General features: G+C 34.5%; 1 protein-coding gene across 2 annotated transcripts; it reads left to right on the plus strand.

The window, feature by feature from the left end:
• Positions 1-1,787: 1,787 nt before the first annotated feature.
• LOC129779144 (uncharacterized) lies at positions 1,788-18,260 on the plus strand. Of its 2 annotated transcripts, none has more exons than XM_055786439.1 (2): positions 1,788-2,129; positions 16,562-18,260. In XM_055786439.1, exon 2 carries the CDS (start codon positions 16,993-16,995, stop codon positions 18,064-18,066), a length of 1,074 nt encoding a protein of 357 aa, XP_055642414.1. In that variant the 5' UTR covers positions 1,788-2,129; positions 16,562-16,992; the 3' UTR covers positions 18,067-18,260. The 2 variants fall into 2 exon arrangements, with proteins under 2 accessions (XP_055642414.1, XP_055642407.1); XM_055786432.1 differs by lacking the exon at positions 1,788-2,129 and adding an exon at positions 5,197-6,091.
• Positions 18,261-22,122: the final 3,862 nt, after the last annotated feature.

Consider the following 22,122-nt stretch of genomic DNA (forward strand, 5'->3'; position numbering starts at 1 on the left):
CAGGGAACACTCGGAAGTGATAAGCCGATAACTTTCGCTTCTCGAACTCTTAATAAGTCCGAGGAAAATTACTCAGCTATAGAAAAAGAGCTATTAGCTGTAGTATGGGCGTTTTCATCCTTACCTCTATGAAAAAAAAAAGTTTGTGTTGTATACAGATCATAAACCTCTTACATATAGACTGAATTTGATAAGATTCGCTATCGTCCTGGTACACAGAACGTAGTAGCAGATAGTCTCTCCAGAGCTCGTAACGAAGTCAATGTTAATGAAAATGCATCATCCGATCACAGTTCATCTTCCCAAACTGTCGAATCAGATAATCAAGAATGTTCAGATGCATCGTCAGATGATAGAACCGTGCATTTCGAAGAAACAGACAATCCTGATCTAATTAAATGCACAGAACCAGTTTATACTTTTTGCAATCAAATTGTCTTGAAAATTAGTTCAGATTCTCAAGATAATTATGAAGAAATTCCTGAAGAACTATAACAAGACGCATCTTCGGCGAACCTATAATATTCCGAATTTTTAAGGATTAAATGGACCCCACAAGGACAAAGTGTATTTACTGTCCTGAAAATATCATGAACCTCATTCATAATTTGAGTGGGATTAGTGATATTTCCCCTTTTTCATGAATAATTTGAGTACTATTAAAGAATACGTGGATAGGGAGTATAGGAATTTGTTCAAAAGCCAAAAACGAGCTAGAACACAACAGGGGATTAATGAGAAAAAACGACTTTTGCATGAAGCTTTAGACGAATTTACGGGAATTTTAGTGAAATTTGAAAATTCTACCACCGCAAACGAGTGGAACAAATTAACAGAGGACTTTGAGTATATCAAAACAAAGATCAACTTATCACTGAAAATTTTAGAAAATTTTACTGTTATTCCAGTTTAAGAGAGGGAACGTCGAATTGAAATAGTTATACCCGAACATAGGGAGAGAAACTCTGAATTGTTTGAAGTATCGCTACTGTCCTCGACGGTAATTGAATTCGAGGAACAAAGAGCGGAACACAATTCTTTCAAACTTTCAAAGCGGATTGAACAATCCAAAAGCATCAGCAACAGAGATAGTATAATTACTGAAAACTCAGAAATCGGGGAAATATTCGACAGGGAAGAGCAGAATCACTCCAAATTTCTTAATTACATTGCAGGATTAGAGAACACTTGCAAAGAGGGAGGTGAATTTTTCGAAAACTTAGGAATAGATCAAACGACCGAAAGTTTCATAGGGCATTTGGAAAACTTGAAGGAAAAATTCCTGCAAGACACTTTCCTCATACAACAAAAACTTAATAAAATACACCACAAGATGGCCGAATTTTCGATCGAAAAGACAATGCAGTTTATCCCCGAATATAGGGGAGCTGCAGCCGAACTTGATCAATTTATACACGCTATAGAATATTTCGTTAACAAACTACCGAAAGATGCGTGTCATAAAGACTTAAGTTACCACTAAGCCAACCAGTACCAGCTTCCCATCAACGATATCATCAATCCATCCAGCACCTGCTCTTCACCAGAACCAAAAACAAGGGATCACCACATTTCATCGAGGACAGCATTGGCATATTCCATTCCCACGGCCACGGTTGTGCGTATAAAACAGAACTCAAACACCATATGGTCATATGGTAATCAATGTCATAACCCAAACACCATATGGTGATCAATAAATAATTTCTTGCTATAAAAGCTAGAGGGATAAGCTAATTAAGTTAGTTCTAGTTCAGATCGTATAAGTGACAGTAATGTAAAGTGTAGGATTAGAAGCATAATAAATAATTTTTTATGTGAAAATAGTCATAAAATCGTTAATTGGCGCCCGAATAGGGACATCGCGAGTGTAAAAAGTAGGAAGATTCACCACGTCAGAGTGTTGTGACAATCCGAAAAATCCAGGATTCTAACCGCTACAAAGCAGCCGTGTGGATAGGCTCCATTAGTAGCATTGCAAACAGGAGAAAGCCGCCACACCGGAAGGAATTTGGGCACTGCGGTGGCTCCCGACCCGAGGAGTCCAACTGTTTAGGACCAAGCATCAAGTCGAGGACCATAACCTCGCGCTTTCACTGGTAGAAGCTGAAAGTAATGTTTATTTTTATGTGAGTATTATTTTATTATTATTATTGTGAATTATTGTGAAGTGATAATAAATAAAAAAAATTTAAGAAGTGTCTATAGTGCTTTTTTTTATTGTTCATTTGACTTTATATTTTTGAAAAAAAAAATAAATAAATACCAAAAGTGTTATATATAAAGATATTCATTTTTCTATAGTGGTTGAAAATTATTAAAAAATAAAAATAGATACTCTAATCCAAAGTTTTAATAAATTAGCTATTAAAAATAAAAATAAAACAAATAATAGCATAATGGCTGAGGAAGTAGCCCAAATTTTAGCAAGGCTTGCTGTACTTGAGAATACACTTGCTAAGCAAACAGATACACCAAACTATGATGATCCTGAATTGCAGTACATCGATAAGAACGGTTTGCCTGCGGATCCATCACACATAGAAAAACTCCCAGATTTGATCAAGGATATTCCGGAATTTCAAGAAAATTCAGAACAATTACACGTATGGATTAGGGATGTAGATGCCTTAGTCCAAGCCTACCAACCAATTTCAACAAGTACGGTTAATCAAAAAAACAAATTTTATGCTATCTGTACAACAATCAGACGAAAAATTAAAGGCGAGGCTAGTAACGCCTTAGTAAATTCGGATGTTAACATCAGTTGGCCATTGATTAAAAAAACATTGTTGGAATACTATGGTGAGAAAAGGGATCTTACGACCCTTGACTACCAGTTGATGAACTGTCAACAAAAAGGTAGGGATTTAGAGACATTTTATGATGAGATTAACAGGTTGTTATCTCTAATTGCAAATCAGATTAAGATGAATTCAGAATACAAACATCCCGAGGCATCAAAGGCGATGATCGGTATGTATAATGCTAAAGCAATTGATGCATTTATACGTGGTCTCGATGGTGACATCGGAAAATTCTTGAAAAACCATGAGCCTAAGACATTAGCAAATGCCTATGCTTACTGTATAACATATCAGAATATAGAATACAGAAAACATCTATTTAAACCAAAATTAGACATTCCAGGAAATAATAATAGAAATCAATTACCGAACCCAAAAATTCAACCAAGAAAACAATTTTATCCAAACTTTGGTTCACAACATTTGCAATATTATTCCCCACCCCTTCCACCACGAAATCAGTCATTTTTACAAAATTCACCTCAACGATTTCAGCAGCCTCCACCTCAAAGGCAATTACCGCTTCAACAATATTCTCCACAACAACAACCTTTTGTACACCAATCTTTACCTCCGAAACCTCAACAGTTACCACAACAAGTTCCAACTCAACGGCATCATCAACCCATTTTCTAAAAACCACATTCGTCACAACAAATGAGGCAACCTTTTCCAAAACCCGTACCAATGGATATAGATCACTCAATACGATCTAAACAAATCAATTATGCTAATAGACCGAAAAATTTCCATATTTCAAATGACGACCCAGATTATTGAACAATATACAGAACAATTAGAATATTTAACAGAAGAAAGCTGTCCAGAAGAACAAAACTTCAACAGATATATGCATACTATAAATTGCCAGAATGAATATGAAGAAAATGAAGAAGAAGCTGAATTGAATTTTTTAGGTTAAAATCATCACTACCGTATTTTTTACATTTTGGTAATGGAAAATTAATTAAACCTTAAATTTTATTTTATTTATTAAATTAAATTTTAGTTGATACATGTTCAAATAAAAATTTTATTCATCCCAAATTTTCAAAACTTTCTCATCTTGTTGAAAAACCTTTTTTTGTTTCATCCGTTGGAGGAGACATAAAAATTGAAAAATATTCTAGAGGCAAAATTTTCTCTCCTTATTCTGATGTGAATGTGAAATTTTTCTATATGGAAGCTTTGAAAACATTTGATGCAATAATTGGCCATAATTGGAAAACATTTGATGCAAAGAAGTTCAAGCTGTTATTGACACACCCAACGAACAATTAATTATCAATTCAAAATATGTTATTTCACTTTTGCAACACAAAATGCAAGCAATAAATAAGATACAAATTCGTGATGAACACTTAGATCATCATGAAAAAGAAAAAATGTATGAACTATTAGAACAATATCAAGATTTGTTTCAACCACCGAATGAAAAATTAACATATAGAACTAAGATAAAAGCTGATATCAGAACTACTGAAAATACTCCTATCTACTCAAAATCCTATCCTTATCCACAATCATTAAAGAATGAAGTTTGTAAACAAATTGATAAAATGTTGCATGATGGTATTATTCGACCATCACGTTCACCATATAATTCTCCTGTTTGGGTTGTTCCTAAGAAGCTTGACGCTTCAGGACAAAAAAAATTCAGATTGGTTATTGATTACCGAAAATTAAATCAAAAAACAGTAAGTGATAGATATCCAATTCCGGATACTACTACAATTCTAGCAAACCTTGGAAAAATAAAATATTTTACTACATTAGACCTGGCATCTGGTTTTCATCAGATACCAATGAATGATAAAGATATTGAAAAAACGGCATTTTCAGTGAATAACGGAAAGTATGAATTCGTACGTTTGCCATTTGGACTTAAAAATGCTGCTGCTATTTTCCAACGTGTAATGGATGATGTATTACACGAGCATATTGGTAAAATATGTTATGTCTACATAGACGATATAATCATATTTGGTGAAACTTTAGAAGAACAGATAAAAAATTTAAAAATTATACTTGAAACACTAAAATGCGCAAATTTTAAGATTCAACCAGATAAATCTGAAGTAGAATTTCTTGGATTTACTGTATCTCAATATGGATTAAAACCCAATAAAAAAAGGTTGAAAGTATTCAAAAATATCCAGAACCTTGCAATCTTAAAGAATTACGAGCATTTCTTGGATTATCCGGATACTATAGAAGATTCACCAAAAATTATGCAAAAATTGCTAAACCATTAACAAAATTCTTAAAAAAAGAAAATGGACACAAACAAATTTCAAGGAACGAATCCAAAAATTTCCAAATAGTATTAGATGATGAAAGAAAAAAAGCATTTAATTTATTGAAGAAAATTTTATCGTCTGAAGATGTTTTAGCATTTCCAGATTTTGAAAAACCATTTTTCTTAACAACCGATGCTTCTAATAAAGCAATTGGTGCTGTGTTATCCCAAAAATTTCACGATGGCGAAAGACCCATTGCCTTTATTTCAAAAACTCTTTCCAACACAGAAGAAAATTATGCAACTAATGAGAAAGAGATGCTTGCTATAGTGTGGGCATTGCAAACTCTTAGAAATTTTATTTAAGGTCATAAAATAATAATATATACTGACCACCAACCTTTAACTTTTACAATTTCCCCCAAAAACAACAATGCAAAACTCAAAAGATGGAAAGCTTTCATTGAAGAACACGATCATGAAATTTGTTACAAACCAGGAGTTAACGATTGAACCCTAGACACAACCAGCCCATCGTCAGCATAATCGCGTATCGCATGAGAAGCGATATGAGCCGCCACAGATAAACAAACATCATTTCTGCTGAGTGGACAACCACCGCGGGACTGTCATCAGTTAGTTTACATATAGCCTGGAGAGATGAAATAAAATAGTCTTAACTTCATCACCGACAAGTGCAGTCGAACTTTTATTTTTAAAAAGAAAACCCTAGAAAATATTTAACTGGCGCCCGAATAGGGACCTCGCCAGTGTGGGAAGAGTATAAAGTTTTGTGTTGTGAATTCGTAAAAAAGTGAAGAAATCAAATTCAACAATTAGGTTCAACGAGCCTTCATCACGAAACCGAAGCGGAACCAGGACACCGAGTTAAACTCAATCGCTATTAGGACCCCGAGTAGCAGCCCATCAAGGACGGCAAAAGGATTTACCCCGACATAGCTGCCTGGTTTTCCCCCCACCAAGCGAGGTTAGCGAGGAATCAACACAAAAAGTCCAACTCTTGTTTCGACATGTTGGCATTTATGTAAGTCGTTTTTATTTTTATTTTTATTGTTAACAGTGAATAAATAACCGTGAAAATAACCGAATAAAAAGAACTAATATAGTGTTTTTAAATTTATTTTGTAAATGATTCAGTGAAAGATTTGATTGTTTTTAAAGTGTTTAAAGTGTATTTTATTTTTCCTCAATTTAAATTTAGTGAATGATTTGATAATTTTAAAGTGTTTGAATTGTGATCAAGAAATAATTTCGAAGATAATTTCTTCATAATTTCCTCAAATTAAATTTCATAAATAATCTTACACAATTTATTCAAAAAAGCCTCGAGTTGGTATTTATTTTAGAAATATCATGGCTCTCAACGAAAATCCGCAGCCAATGACGACAGAAGATTTTGTAGGGATTGGGAAAATCCCAGATTTTGTGCGAGACGTAAAACAGTTTAGTGGAAAACCGACTGAATTAGTGGACTGGATAGCTGACGTAGACTCGATATTCCGGACATATCGTGAAAAACATGCGACAGCCGACCAAATTAATATACTTGAAAGAGTTATCCGTCGAAAAATCTGTGGAGAAGCAGCGGATATTTTAAATTCAAACAACATTACTAGCAATTGGGAGTTAATTAAAAACACACTTGTTCTCTACTATAGAGACAAGCGCGACGTCAAAACTTTAGACTTTGAGCTAGCAACAATTAAAAAGTTAGCGACTGAAAGTATCAGTACATATTACAGCAGGGTCAACGAAATTTTATCACACGTAATTGCCCAAACACACACAGATGATAAATTGAAAATTAATGCAGCTGTACACATCAGCTATTTTCGCGAAAAAGCTCTTGATGCCTTTATCAGAGGACTCGAAAAACCTTTGAACATACTTTTGAAGAGTACTAATCCTGGATCTCTAGGTCAGGCCTACCAATTTTGCATGGACTACTATAATATGGATCTTCGAAGTGCCCCGTATAGGAATGAGTTTGGTAATCAGCTAATACCCAAACCCAAAGAACCACCAAAAATGATTCCTAGAATGCAAAATCCTAATTTCCGCCCAGTTCCACCTCCGCTTCCGCCAAGATTCCAAAATACATTCCCATTCAGACCAAATCCATTCAATCCGAATATATCACGACCAAACAATTTTAGACCTTTTAATTCACCGCAGAGAACATTTCCTCCACCGGAACCGATGGATGTCGACCCGAGTTTGCGAACACGAAATGTGAACTATGGTAATCGACCACCAATCAACATAAAACGCCCACACCCTCCTTCTCAACAACATCCGAATATAAAACGGCAAGCATATCCACTTGAGAATACATATCAATCCTATGAAGAAGACTATGACTATTACAATCACTACGACTTTGAATCTCAACCTAACTTTGATACTGACTATGACCCTTACTACAATTACGAAACACAACCAGAAACAGAAAATCAAGATAGACCTGACACTAACGACCGACCAAACGACGGAAACAGTCCACCACAAAATAATGAAACCATTGCATCTTCCAATTTTTTAGAATGGACCCCCGAGTGGTAAGTATACCGTACATAATGCTCAAAACCTCCATTGGAAATTTTCCCTTTTTAGTTGACACAGGCGCTAATATTAATATTATTAGTCCGAAACTGGCTTATAGTCTTCAGCAATAGACATTAATTTCTTTTCACCGAATATTGATTACACCGCACAGTTTATATTGCACAAATTTCATAACTTTTTCGAAGGGATCATCGGAACCAACATATTAAATGCACTAGGTGCAATTGTTGATTTAAGGAACAAAAACTTGACACTACAATTAGACGAACAGAAACTGGCTATACCCCTTCAGTCCTACATTCCTCAACGTACAGCTTCGAACAGCTTAACTGTGACGACACCTGACACCACTAACAATGACCTAATCGAATCAGAATGCTCCGATCATGAAATTGAAAGCAAAAACGTTTCAGATCCATCTTTATTAAGAACAAATCACCTTTCAGACGATCAAAACAAAAAATTATTGAATATACTTCAAAACCACGACTCAGCTTTTCATAAGCCTGATGCTAAGTTAACATGTAGCACAGTTGTAGAGTGTAGTATCCATACCACTGATGATATTCCAGTTCATCAGAAGGTGTATCCTTACCCTGCAGCTTATGTTGACGAAGTGAACAAACAAATTAACAAACTTTTGAATGATGGAATTATACGACCCTCTCGGTCAGCCTGGACGTCACCTGTTTGGATTGTCCCGAAAAAAACAGATGCGTCAGGAGAAAACAAATTCCGCATGGTCATTGATTATCGGAAAATCAATGAAAAAACTATTTCAGACCGATATCCTATGCCGGAAATTAACTATGTATTGGATCAATTGAAAGGTCAAAAATTTTTCACCACTCTTGATTTGGCATCTGGTTTCCATCAGATTAGAATGAAGGAAACTGACATTGAGAAAACAGCGTTTTCTATTAACAATGGCAAATATGAATTTACAAGAATGCCATTTGGTTTGAAAAACGCTCCGGCAATTTTTCAACGAGCTATCGATGATGTACTCCGTCAATATATTGGAAAAATTTGCTACGTTTACATAGATGATGTAATCGTATTTGGCAAAACATTTGAAGAAGCTTTAGAAAATCTGGAGACCATAATCAAGGCATTGAACGATGCGAATCTCAAGATTCAGTTAGACAAATCTGAATTTTTGCATCATGAAATTGAATTTTTAGGATACGTATCCACCGTAACCGAATCCACAAAAAATTGTAGCAATTAAGAAATATCCACCTCCAAAAACAATAAAAGAATTGAGATCTTTCCTCGGAATGATGAGTTATTATAGAAGATTCGTGAAAGATTTCGCGAAAATTGCTAAACCCCTCACGAACCTTCTTAGGGGGGAGAAGAACATAAGTTCATCTAAGAAAATTAACCTCAACGAAACCGAAATAAATTGCTTTGAAAAAATGAAATCGTTACTATCGTCAACAGACGTGTTAGCATATCCAGATCACACAAAACCCTACATACTGACAACGGACGCTTCAGATTTCGCGATTGGTGCTGTGCTATCGCAAGGTGAAATAGGAAAGGACAGACCAATTCATTTTGCATCACGGTCATTAACAAGAGCAGAAGAAAAGCATTCTGTGCCCGAGAAAGAAATGTTGGCAATATATTGGGCTCTAAAAACGTTTCGAAACTATCTATATGGATCCAAATTCAAAATATTTACAGACCACCAACCACTCACATTTGCCTTATCGCCAAAAAATGCAAACGCTAAACTCAAAAATATGAAAGCCTACCTCGAAGAACACGACTACGAAATTATCTATAAAACAGGAAAATCAAATGTTGTTGCTGATGCCCTTAGTCGCATCGCATGTTCGATGACAGCAACCCAACATTCAGCCAATGACAGCGATGACATGTTCATTATATCCACAGAAGCACCTTTAAATGCATTCAGGCATCAAATAATAATAAAAAAGGGACCTGACAAAGTAGAGACTAGTTAAGTCACCAACCATCTGGCCAGCAACGGACCACCCGCGAAGCGATAATTCATTATCAACAAACTCCAGACATCGGACCACTCAGCCACATCACATCATAAACAATCTCACGACCCAAGATCCAAATAAACAAACATTTCCATTATTTGCCATAATGCAGTATTTAGCGATAGGACTAGAATCAGGGCACAGCGAGATTATATATAGCAGTATCCTAAAATTCTATGTTCAGTTATTTAGCAAGAGTGAATAAAGACACGTTGGTGTCAAAAAAATATTTTTTTAAATAAACCTTCTGTAAAAGTATTAACTGGCGCCCGAATAGGGACCCAGAGTGATTAGTGTTATCAGTGGAAAATTAGTGAAGTGAACGGAAGTAAGACTCGGTGCGTGAAAGCAATCGACAGCCCGTTTAATTTTCCACCGCGTTTCGAACAACGACTTGGTGCGATAAAGCAACCATCGGTTCGAATTGATAACTCGCGCAACACCAACCTCGTTTAAAGCGGACGTGCGGATAGGTGCCCCAGTAGGACGAAAACACAGAGAAATACTAGTGCTTCATCTAAAAAGGAAAACACCACCGCACCGGGAAGTGTGTGCTTCACCTGGGTTCCACGGATCCTCATCACTTCGAGCTCACCCGACGCTTGGATCCGGAGATAATAGGACTCGGTAACAACCAAACACGCGCTCGAAAGGCTTCCAGATTTCCACTGCAAGAGGATTGGGAACGGAGCCACGTGTCCCGCAGTTCTGTGGCATACCCACAGAATGTTTGGAATTATTGTGTAAGTAAATTTTTTATTTCAATTAAGTGAATTAATCAAAATCAAAGTGAAAAATTTTTACTAAAATTATTAATAAAAAGTGAAGAAAAGCGAAACAATATTCAAATCAAAATATAAGAAATACAATTATAATAAAAAAAGTGAATTAACTAAACTAGTTGTGTTTTAATATAATTTTTGAAAAAAATACATACTTAATCAGATTCAATAAAATGGCAGAACAAATGCAAGATATTTTAAACAGGTTAAGCATTTTAGAAAGTTTAAATGCTCCGTTACCAGACTTGGATTATAAAGATCCAGTTCTTTTTTATTCAAACCCAGATGGATCACCTGCAGATCCATCCTCTATTGAAAAATTACCAGATTTAATTAAGGAAATACCTGTTTTTGATGGTAAATCCGATGAATTAAGCAGCTGGATACGTGATGTTGATGTTCTCGTAAGAGCATACACACCCAATATTAATAGCACAACCGATCAACGGAATAAATTTTATGCCATCTGCAAAGCAATAAGAAGGAAAATAAAAGGAGAAGCCAACAGTGCATTAGTAAATTCCGATGTAAATATAAACTGGAATTTAATAAAGAAAACTCTTTTGACATATTATGGTGAAAAGAGAGATCTGACAACTCTCGATTATCAATTGATGAACACAACACAATCTGGTAAAAGTTTGGAATGTTTCTACGATGAAATTAATAAACTCCTTTCTCTTATTGCTGGACAAATTAAAACTAACCCAGCCTATAGACACCCAGAAGCATCAAAGGCCATGATTGACATATACAATAGAAAAGCAATAGATGCTTTCACTCGCGGATTAAATGGAGATGTCGGCAAATTTTTGAAAAATCACGAACCGGAATCATTAGCAAATGCATACGCATATTGTATTACTTACCAAAACATTGAATACAGGAAAACAATGACAAAAACAAGACACGGAATTGAAGATTATCCTAGAATACCACCTAGAATTCCTCCCAAAATTCAACAACAACCTTTTATTTCAAGACCGATGTATATTCAGCATACTGCTCGTCAACAGCCAATGTTTAATCCTGTTCACAATTTTAATCGACAACATCAACAACAAAATATGTTTAGACCAATGATTTCAAACCAATTTCAACCACAAAAATTTCAACCTCAAAATCCTCAACCTCAACCAAGATTTCAAGCTCAGCAAAACAACCCATTTGTTCCAAAACCCAATAATAAAGTCGAACCAATGGAAGTAGACCCTTCGATTCGATCTCGACAAGTGAATTATACAAACCGGCCACAAATTCCGAATAAACGACCCAGATATTTTAATATAGAAACTAATGAATATACAGAAAATGATCCTGATGTATCCCAATATTTTGAACAAGTCCCATACCTCGCAGAAGAAAGTTGCCCACAAGGAACATCTTTTGAACGATACAGTGACAACATTGAAATAGAAGAACAAGACGAATCAAATAATAATGATGAACCTACCGAACTTAATTTTTTAGAATAAAATCCACGTTACCATATTTCCTTTTCTATGGTAAAACAGATACTCCTTTGAAATTTTTATTCGACACTGGATCAAACAAAAACTACATACATCCAAAACATGCAAAAATCTCTCACGATGTTGAAAAACCCTTTCCTGTATCTTCTGTAGCCGGTGACATTGAAATTACCAAATTTTCTCAAGCACGATTATTTAGACCATATTCCAACATCAATGTTAAACTTTATCACATGAAAAATCTAAAAACATTCGATGCCATCATTGGACATGATACCCTAAAAGAATTAGGTGCCATAATAAATACATCAAATGAACAACTTATTATTAATCAAAATATTATTCCTTTACTACAGCATCAGTTTCAAGCAGTGAATAAAATCCAGGTACGAGACGATCACCTGTCATCAACGCAAAAGGAAAAATTATCAAATTTACTAACAAATTTTAAAGATCTCTTCCAGCCTCCAGACAGTAAACTATCATTTATCACAGAGGTAAAAGCCGAAATTCGAACAATCAATGAAAATCCAGTTTACAGCAAATCCTATCCTTATCCGCAAGCCCTTAAAACAGAAATTACTAAACAGCTAGATCAACTTTTACGAGATGGTATAATTCAACCATCCCGATCACCATATAATTCACCAGTTTGGATAGTACCCAAAAAAATTGATGCATCAGGCGAAAAAAAATATCGCATGGTCATTGATTACAGAAAAATTAATACTAAAACTATCAGTGATAAATATCCAATTCCAGACACATCGACTGTTCTAGCAAACTTAGGAAATAACAAATATTTCACAACATTAGACTTAGCATCTGGCTTTCATCAAATTCCAATGGCACATAAAGACATAGAAAAGACTGCATTCTCTGTTAATAATGGTAAATACGAATTTCTCCGTATGCCATTTGGTCTCAAAAACGCTCCAAGTATTTTCCAACGAGTAATGGATGACATACTACGCGAACACATTGGAAAAATTTGTCATGTATATATAGATGATATCATTGTTTTTGGAAAAACTATTGATGAACATTTGGAAAATTTAAAAACTATTCTAGAAACGCTCAGGAAAACCAATTTCAAAATTCAATCAGACAAATGTGAATTTCTAAAATCCGAAGTTGAGTTTCTTGGATTTATTGTTTCTGCGGACGGATTAAAACCAAACATGAAAAAAGTTGATTGCATCCGAAAATACCCCGAACCTACTAATTTAAAAGAATTACGTGCCTTCCTTGGACTTTCTGGATATTACAGACGTTTTATCAAAGATTATGCAAAACTTGCAAAACCTTTAACAAAACTTTTAAGAGGGGAGGATGGCCATCGCCAAATATCAAAATCACAATCAAAAAATGTTCCTATCAAGTTCAACGAAGAGGCCAAGCAAGCTTTTATACTTTTGAAGGAAGTCTTATCATCTGAAGACGTCCTAGTATTCCCTGATTTTGGAAAACCTTTTATTCTAACAACCGACGCTTCTGATAAAGCAATCGGTGCAGTTCTCTCACAACAATTTTCAAACGGTGAACGACCAATTACATTCATATCACGTACACTTTCACAAACAGAGGAAAACTATGCCACAAATGAAAAAGAAATGTTAGCCGTCGTATGGGCATTAAATGCATTACGAAATTTCATTTATGGTACCAAAATAAAAATTTACACTGATCATATGCCACTAACATTCACCTTATCACCAAAAAATAATAACGCAAAGCTAAAACGTTGGAAAGCATATTTAGAAGAACATGATTATGAGATACAATATAAACCAGGCAAATCCAATGTTGTAGCTGACGCTCTTTCTAGAATTCAAATTAACTCTCTTACACCAACTCAACATTCTTCTGACAACGACGATTCATCTTACATTCCATCCACTGAAGCCCCTATTAATGTTTTCCGTAATCAAATAATATTTCAAATCGGTCAAAACTCTGCCTACGAACAAAGCATTCCATTCGAAGGATACAAAAGACACATTTTTACTGAACCACAATTCACTATTGACTTTCTAAAAGACAAAATGAAAAGATATCTCATTCCAGGACTTTTAAATGGAATAATGACCGACGAACCTATCATGGCTACTATTCAAGAAATCTACAAAAAAAACTATAATCCAAAATTAGTGCGTGCACGATTCTCACAATCGAAAGTTGAAGACATTAATGATCAAGAACAACAATTAGAAGAAATTAAAACGATACATAATTTTGCACATAGAAATGCTAAGAAAATTCACTTCAACTTTTGAGAAAATGCTACTTTCCGAAAATGACAAAAATAACACAGGAATACGTTAAGACTTGTGAAATTTGTAAAACAGAGAAATATGAACGCAACCCCCAGAAATTCATCCCCGTCAAAACACCTGTCCCATGTTATCCTGCAGATATCATCCACATAGACATCTTTGTCTATAATCAAAATAATCTTTTTCTAACATCCCTTGATAAATTCTCCAAATTCCTTAAAATCCGACCTATCAAATCGAAATCAATCCTACATATCAAAGATGCCTTGATACAACTATTATATGATTGGGATGTGCCTGCGCAAATAGTAATAGACAACGAAAGCAGTTTTATATCAAATGTCATAGAACAGGAAATCAAGAGTATCGGTATTAAAATTTTCAAAACACCTGTACACCGATCAGAAACAAATGGCCAAGTAGAACGTTGTCATTCTACTATTAGAGAAATCTCAAGATGCTTGAAATTCTTAAACCCAGACTGGTCAATAATAGATTTGATTCAACAATCAGTTCATAGGTACAATAATACTTTCCATTCCTTTATCAAAGACACACCTCGCAATGTATATATTGGAACAAATTATAACAACTTACCATTTGAAGATTTTGCCAAACAAAGAGAAAAAACTTTTGAAAAAATATATAATTTACATCAGGCCAAAAACGAAAATATTATTGAAAAAACATACCCAATCTTTCAACCAGGCTCATATGCTTTCGAAAAAACCAATGATATATCAAAAAGAAAAAGCAGGTACAAACACATTAAAATCAAAGAAGATCATAACACTTTTATAATAGACACTACAGGCAGGAAAATACATAAGGTCAATCTACGGAAATCTAATTAATTCTTCAATCCTTTCATTCCAGACTCGCCTCCTGCGTGTCGGCCCAGTATTCACGTACATGACCTCACAAATAATCCACTAGCTATCATACCATTAGGGAAAGCTAGGATAAAAACAGGCTACGTAAGGATAGTACATCCCATAGATTTGATTCAAATAGGAAACACCATATCCAACGTGAATGATGAAATACAATCAAACCCTTCAGTTAATCCTTTATACGAATTGATGCAAATTAAGAATTATAAATTGTATGAAACCTTTCTCAAATTGAAACCTTTTATAAAAAGACAAAAAAGATGGGATACTATAGGCACTGTATGGAGGTGGGTAGCAGGCAACCCTGATGCAGACGACCTTCATATCATCAACGCTACACTTAACTCCCTCATCACCCAAAACAACAAGCAAGTAATGATAAACCAAGCTATAAGCAATAGAATACAAGAAGTAACCGATTTGGCTAATCAAATGCTGTTAATGGAAAAACAAAAAGCTAAAAATCATTCGATTGAAATTAATCATTTAATGATACTGTCCAACTTAGACTCACTTCAGGACCAGATAGAAACACTTGAGGAAGCAATTCTAATGGCAAAACATGGTATACCGAGTAGCAAGCTGTTATCAATGCGCGACTTCAATACGATCGCAACCTTCCTGGGAGACCACGACATATTCGTCACATCATTTGAGGAACTATTATCACAATCAACGGCACAAGTAACATTGAACAACACGCACATTGCGTATATTTTAAAAGTACCACAATTTTCAAAAGACATTTATGAATATGAATACATTGATTCCATTATAAAGAACAACAAACGCATCTCACTGCAACGCAATTATCTAATGCGTAATTTGACACACATTTACGAGTCAAACCAACCATGTGAGGATCAAGGAAATTATTTTCTTTGCGAAACTTCAACTTTAACCCCAAGCAATGACTGCATAGAAAAACTAATACGTGGACAACATTCCAATTGCATCTTCGAAAAAATATATTCAAGAGGTTTAGTCAAACGAATAGACGACGCCTCCATAATTATCAACAGTAGCTACAGGTCGAAGCGAGATGAATGGAGTGGTTGAAAGATTTCACTCCACCTTACAGGAAATTTTTCGGATTACTAAAGCTGAAAATCCAAATAAGAAACCAGAAACACTTGTTGAGATGTCAGTAATAAAATACAACTTCACTGTTCATTCCTGCACAAAATATACTCCTTATGAAGTAATTATCCCAAGTTCCCAAAGCTCAAATATTATTGAAGCAGTTCATAAAAAGCTACAGAAAAAACAAGAACAGGACTTAAAACACCACAATAAAAAACTGACTCTACGGACTATAGACCCAAATAAAGAAGCTTTTGAAAAGACACGACGACGAGTAAAAGCTGTACCCCGCTACAAAAAAATTAAAATCAAAAATGTCCATAATAGTACAATAACTACTTCAGATAACAGACGTGTGCATAAAAATGACTTAAAGATTCGACACAATTAATTTCTTTACAGACTGTTACTGACGCAAATCTCTGGACCTGTCATGCCACAAACGATTTCGGTACATAAGGCAGACAACCTACCTCTTTTCATATACGACAAAGGATACGGCCGAATACAAATCAACTATCATTACTACATCCATCATTTTAAATTAGAGCCGTTCAAAGTTCACGTAAAAGATCTAAAGTCGAAATTCAATGAAATAGAAGCAAATCAGTTTACTAATCTTATACTAGATAAATTCAATGAGTTAGATACAAACATAAAAAAATCTTTTGCCAATAAAGAGAAGAAAACGATGGAAACAATTAGGAACAGCATGGAAATACCTAGCAGGAAGCCCCGATGCTAACGATCTCAAGATTATCAATAGTTCTATCAACGGCCTTATCAACAATAACAATGAGCAGGTTAGAATCAACAGAGAAATTTCACTACAAATGAAAGAAGCCGTGTTTAAAACAAAAGAATCTATTCAACTGCTTAATCTTGAGTCATCTGAATTGTATTCTGTAAACATACTCTTGAACTTAAAATTCCTGAATGACAAATTAAATCAAATTATACAAACAATAACGCTAGCAAAAGTAGGGATGCTTAATGAACAAGTACTGAGCCAGAATGAAATAGAGTTAATTATTGAAGATCTAAGTAAAGAAAATGTAACTGTTTGGAACACCGCTGAAGCATTAACTTATGTCACTACAACTATTGTAACCAACGAACATGAAATAGCACTTTTACTGAAACTACCAAAGCTAGACCCGAGAATCTTCAGAAAAATCTTTATTCTACCAACATGGTTCAATCGTCAACAAATCCACATCTCCAACCATAATTATCTTAATCATGAAGACCAGTACTATATTGTGAGCAGCCTGCAGCCAAGAATTTTCGATGCCAAAGACATTACACCTGACTCAACAGTATGCGTACCATACCTGCTTAACGGAAAACCAGCAAAATGCGATTATCTAGCCAACCCAGCGGAAGAAATCATTTCAATTGACAGCCAACATCTCATCACGAATGTGTTAGACAATTTCACCCTGCACACCAACTGTGGCTTATCCGAGAGGAACCTGTCGGGTACTTACCTGATTTCATTCAACAACTGTGAGGTAACAGTTAACAACCAAACGTTTTCAAACTATAACCGGAACATAACTGGAGAACCTATTCATTTGCCGATGTATGGCATACCTATAGAAAAACAACGTATTGTTGTTAATCTGAGCTTACATCATTTGCATAATCTGCACCTAGAGACAAGAAAAGAGATGGAAGAAATCCGTTTAAACGCCACTAGTATACAATGGCCACATTGGACAATTTTTGGAGGACTATCATTTACTCCCATTGTCATAAGCATTATTTTCTTTTTGTTCATTTCCCGCCATAGAAGATCAGAAGTCAAAATCCAGATGAATCACCAAAAGCAGGCCCCAGATGAAGCAAAGAGATTCCAAATATTACCATTAAGTGAAATTCTTCGTATGGAACCTCACACTTAAAGGGGGAGAAGTTAACGATTGAACCCTAGACACAACCAGCCCATCGTCAGCATAATCGCGTATCGCATGAGAAGCGATATGAGCCGCCACAGATAAACAAACATCATTTCTGCTGAGTGGACAACCACCGCGGGACTGTCATCAGTTAGTTTACATATAGCCTGGAGAGATGAAATAAAATAGTCTTAACTTCATCACCGACAAGTGCAGTCGAACTTTTATTTTTAAAAAGAAAACCCTAGAAAATATTTAACTCAGGCAAATCAAACATTGTGGCAGATGCTTCGTCACGTATCCAAATAAATTCAATGACTGCAACTCAACACTCAGCTAATGATGATGACAATTCCTACATTCCCTCAGTTGAAGTACCAGTAAATGTTTTTAAAAATCAGTTAATATTCAAAATTGGTAATAGATCCAGTTATGGTTTAGTTTTTCCTTTTGAAAATTATAAAAGACATATTTTTATTGAACCAAGATTCACAATAGAATACCTTACAGATAAACTTAAAACTTTTTTTGATCCGAAAATAATAAATGGAATTTATACAAGTGAACCAATAATGGCCACTATACAAGAGATTTATCGAGAAACCTTTAACCCGAGATAAATCAAAGCACGATTTTCTCAATTAAAAGTCCAAGATTTAAATGACAGAGAAAAACAGTTAGAGGAAATTAAAAAAGTTCACGATTTCGCTCACAGACAAGCCAGAGAAAATACCGAACAATTACTAAAAAAAATGTTTCTTTCCAAAAATGAGAAAAACCACGGAAGAATTTGTAAGCAATTGTGAAATTTGTAAAACCGAAAAATACCAAAGAAACCCACAAAAATTTGTACCATTCAAGACTCCAATTCCTAGACAAACCGGAGAAATTATACATGCGGATATATTTATATATGATCAAAACAATATGTTCCACACAACCATTGATAAATTTTCTAAATATTTGAAGTATAGGTCTATCGAATCAAAATCACTATTACACATAGAAGAAGCCCTACTTGACCTTGTTCATGTATGGAATATTCCCAAAATAATTGTTTTGGACAATGAAAGTTCATTTAACTCTAATGTAATAGAACAAAGACTAAGAAGTTTAAATATTGAAATTTTCAAAACTCCAATTCATAGATCTGAAACCAACGGACAAATTGAAAGAAGTCATTCTACTTTAAGAGAAATTTCAAGATGCATAAAGAAAGAAAATCCAGATGTAAACATTCCCCACTTAATAAGATCAACTGTTTATAGATATAATAACTCCATACACACCTTTGCCAAAAACACCCCACACAATATTTATATTGGAGAAACAAACAAAAATTTAAGTATGGATCAAATAACAGAAAGAAAAAGAAAAAGTCATGAAAAAATTATAACATTTTACAACAAAAAGAATGATATTATTAAAGATAAGCAATATCCAACTTTCGAACCAGGATCTTTTGTCTTTGAAAAAACAAATGAAATCTCTAAACGAAAAAGTAAATATAAAAAAATACAAGTTAAAGAGGATTTCGATACCTATATTATAGATATGAATAATAGAAAAATTCATAAAATGTATTTAAGAAAACAATAATTTCTGTTAAACTTTATTTTTTTTAAATTTCAGATTCGCTTTGTGTATCATCCCAACAATTCAAGAAAAAAAATCAATTCCACGATTTAAATAAAAACCCTATAGCAATCATACCTTTGGATAAAGCAAAAATTAAAATGGGATATGTAAGAATTATACAACCAGTGGACATACTCCATATACATAATATAATTGTCAACTTTGATAATATAGTAAAGAACAACAGTTATAACAATCAACTTTATAGATTATTAGCTAACAAAAATAATTTGTTATATCAAACATATTCAAAACTTATACCACACGAACACCGTACCAAACGATGGGATAATATAGGACGAGTTATCAAATGGATTACCGGTACACCTGACGCCGACGATTTGCAGATCATCAACAGAACTATGAACGAATTAATAACAAACAACAACCAACAAATTCTATTCAACGAAGCCCTCAACACCAGAGTTACTCATCTGAACCACATCATAAATGAATTACAACAGCTAGACTTCAAATCCAAACAGCAGCATGTGATTGAAATAAATCTCCTTACCATCATTCTAAACATCGACGCCATACAACATCAACTCGAAATTTTCGAAGATGCCATCTTACTCGCCAAAAAAGGTATTCCCAGCAGCCAATTTTTCTCCATGAAAGATTTTTCAAAGATCAAAATATTCCTGAAGCATCATCAAATTCCAGTTACAACTTTTGAAGATTTATTGACAAAATCAACTGCCCAGATTGCCGTAAACGATACACATGTGATATACATGTTAAAAATACCGCAAATTTCAAAAGAAATTCATGACTATGCATATATAAATCAGTTAATTAAAAACCAAAGGAGGATTTATATTGAATCGAATTATTTCATCGCTAATGAATCTCACATTTTTGAGATTACAAATCAGTGCACAGAGGACCTTAATTATTATTTGTGTGACTCAGATTCCATCAAATCAACGAATTCATGCATCAATAAATTGATCCAACTGCAACACACAAACTGCACTTACGAAAAAGTACATACTTCTGGAATAATAAAAAAAATAAATGACGCCACTATACTTCTGGATCATGTCAATCTCACATTGAAAACCAACTGCAACAATAATACGCAGATTTTGGAAGGTTCATATTTAATACAGTTTGAACAATGTGAACTGGATTTGGGCAACCACCATTTCTCAAATTATATTATGAAACTAAACAACAAATCACATCGCCCAACAACTGGAGTACTAGCGCTCGAAAAGGATATCATCGAAAAACCTACCCAAGAATATCTCAGTAATTTAACATTAAAACACAGGCAATTGATTCAACATATTTACCTAGAGAATAGTTCTCTAAAATGGAAAATAACAATATTTGGAACCATCAGCATCAGCACAATAATTATTGTAGCAATCATAATTTTGGTCTATATCATTTTAGTAAGGAAAAACAACGGAACAACGATTGAAATCAGTCTTCCAACGAACGCATCAGCACCTCAGGAATATCAAATAACAGAAAAAATACCTAAATCATCATACCCAGATATTTCAGATGAAAGAAAATTTTCAAGAACTTGTCAACTATCTCAATACACCAACTTCTGCTCGACCAATTTGACTTTGAGGACAAAGTCATTTAAGACGGGAGGAGTTACCACTAAGCCAACCAGTACCAGCTTCCCATCAACGATATCATCAATCCATCCAGCACCTGCTCTTCACCAAAACCAAAAACAAGGGATCACCACATTTCATCGAGGACAGCATTTACATATTCCATTCCCACGGCCACGGTTGTTCGTATAAAACAGAACTCAAACACCATATGGTCATATGGTAATCAATGTCATAACCCAAACACCATATGGTGATCAATAAATAATTTCTTGCTATAAAAGCTAGAGGCATAAGCTAATTAAGTTAGTTCTAGTTCAGATCGTATAAGTGACAGTAATGTAAAGTATAGGATTAGAAGCATAATAAATATTTTTTTAATGTGAAAATAGTCATAAAATCGTTAATTCTTAATCCAAGTTGTCCTGATGAAATTGAAAGGACTAGCAGCAGGGCACTTTAAAAGGATAAAGGGAGATAAATGGGAAGACGTTTGTGACATTCTGAGGAAAGAATTTGGGACAAACATAAACTGGAAGAACTATTCCCGAAAATCGAAAAATTAGTGCAAGGACCACAAGAAAAATTTCAGGAATATAAAGACAGAGCACTCATATTGTAAGAGCGATTAGACGAATTAGAATGCGAATACGAGATCGATGAACATGATTCATATGCTAAAAGAAATTTGAAAAAACATTTTTTGGACGGTTTACGGAATAAGGAATTGAAAAATCTGGCACGGATTCAGAAGAATAAATCGTTTGAAGAACTGTTAGAGTACCTACAAGAAGAATGCATCGATGACGAGCAATTAGACGAAATCGAATACACGCTTAGGAAC

This window comes from Toxorhynchites rutilus, chromosome 1 (genome assembly GCF_029784135.1).
Source record: "Toxorhynchites rutilus septentrionalis strain SRP chromosome 1, ASM2978413v1, whole genome shotgun sequence".
NCBI classification, from domain to species: domain Eukaryota; kingdom Metazoa; phylum Arthropoda; class Insecta; order Diptera; family Culicidae; genus Toxorhynchites; species Toxorhynchites rutilus.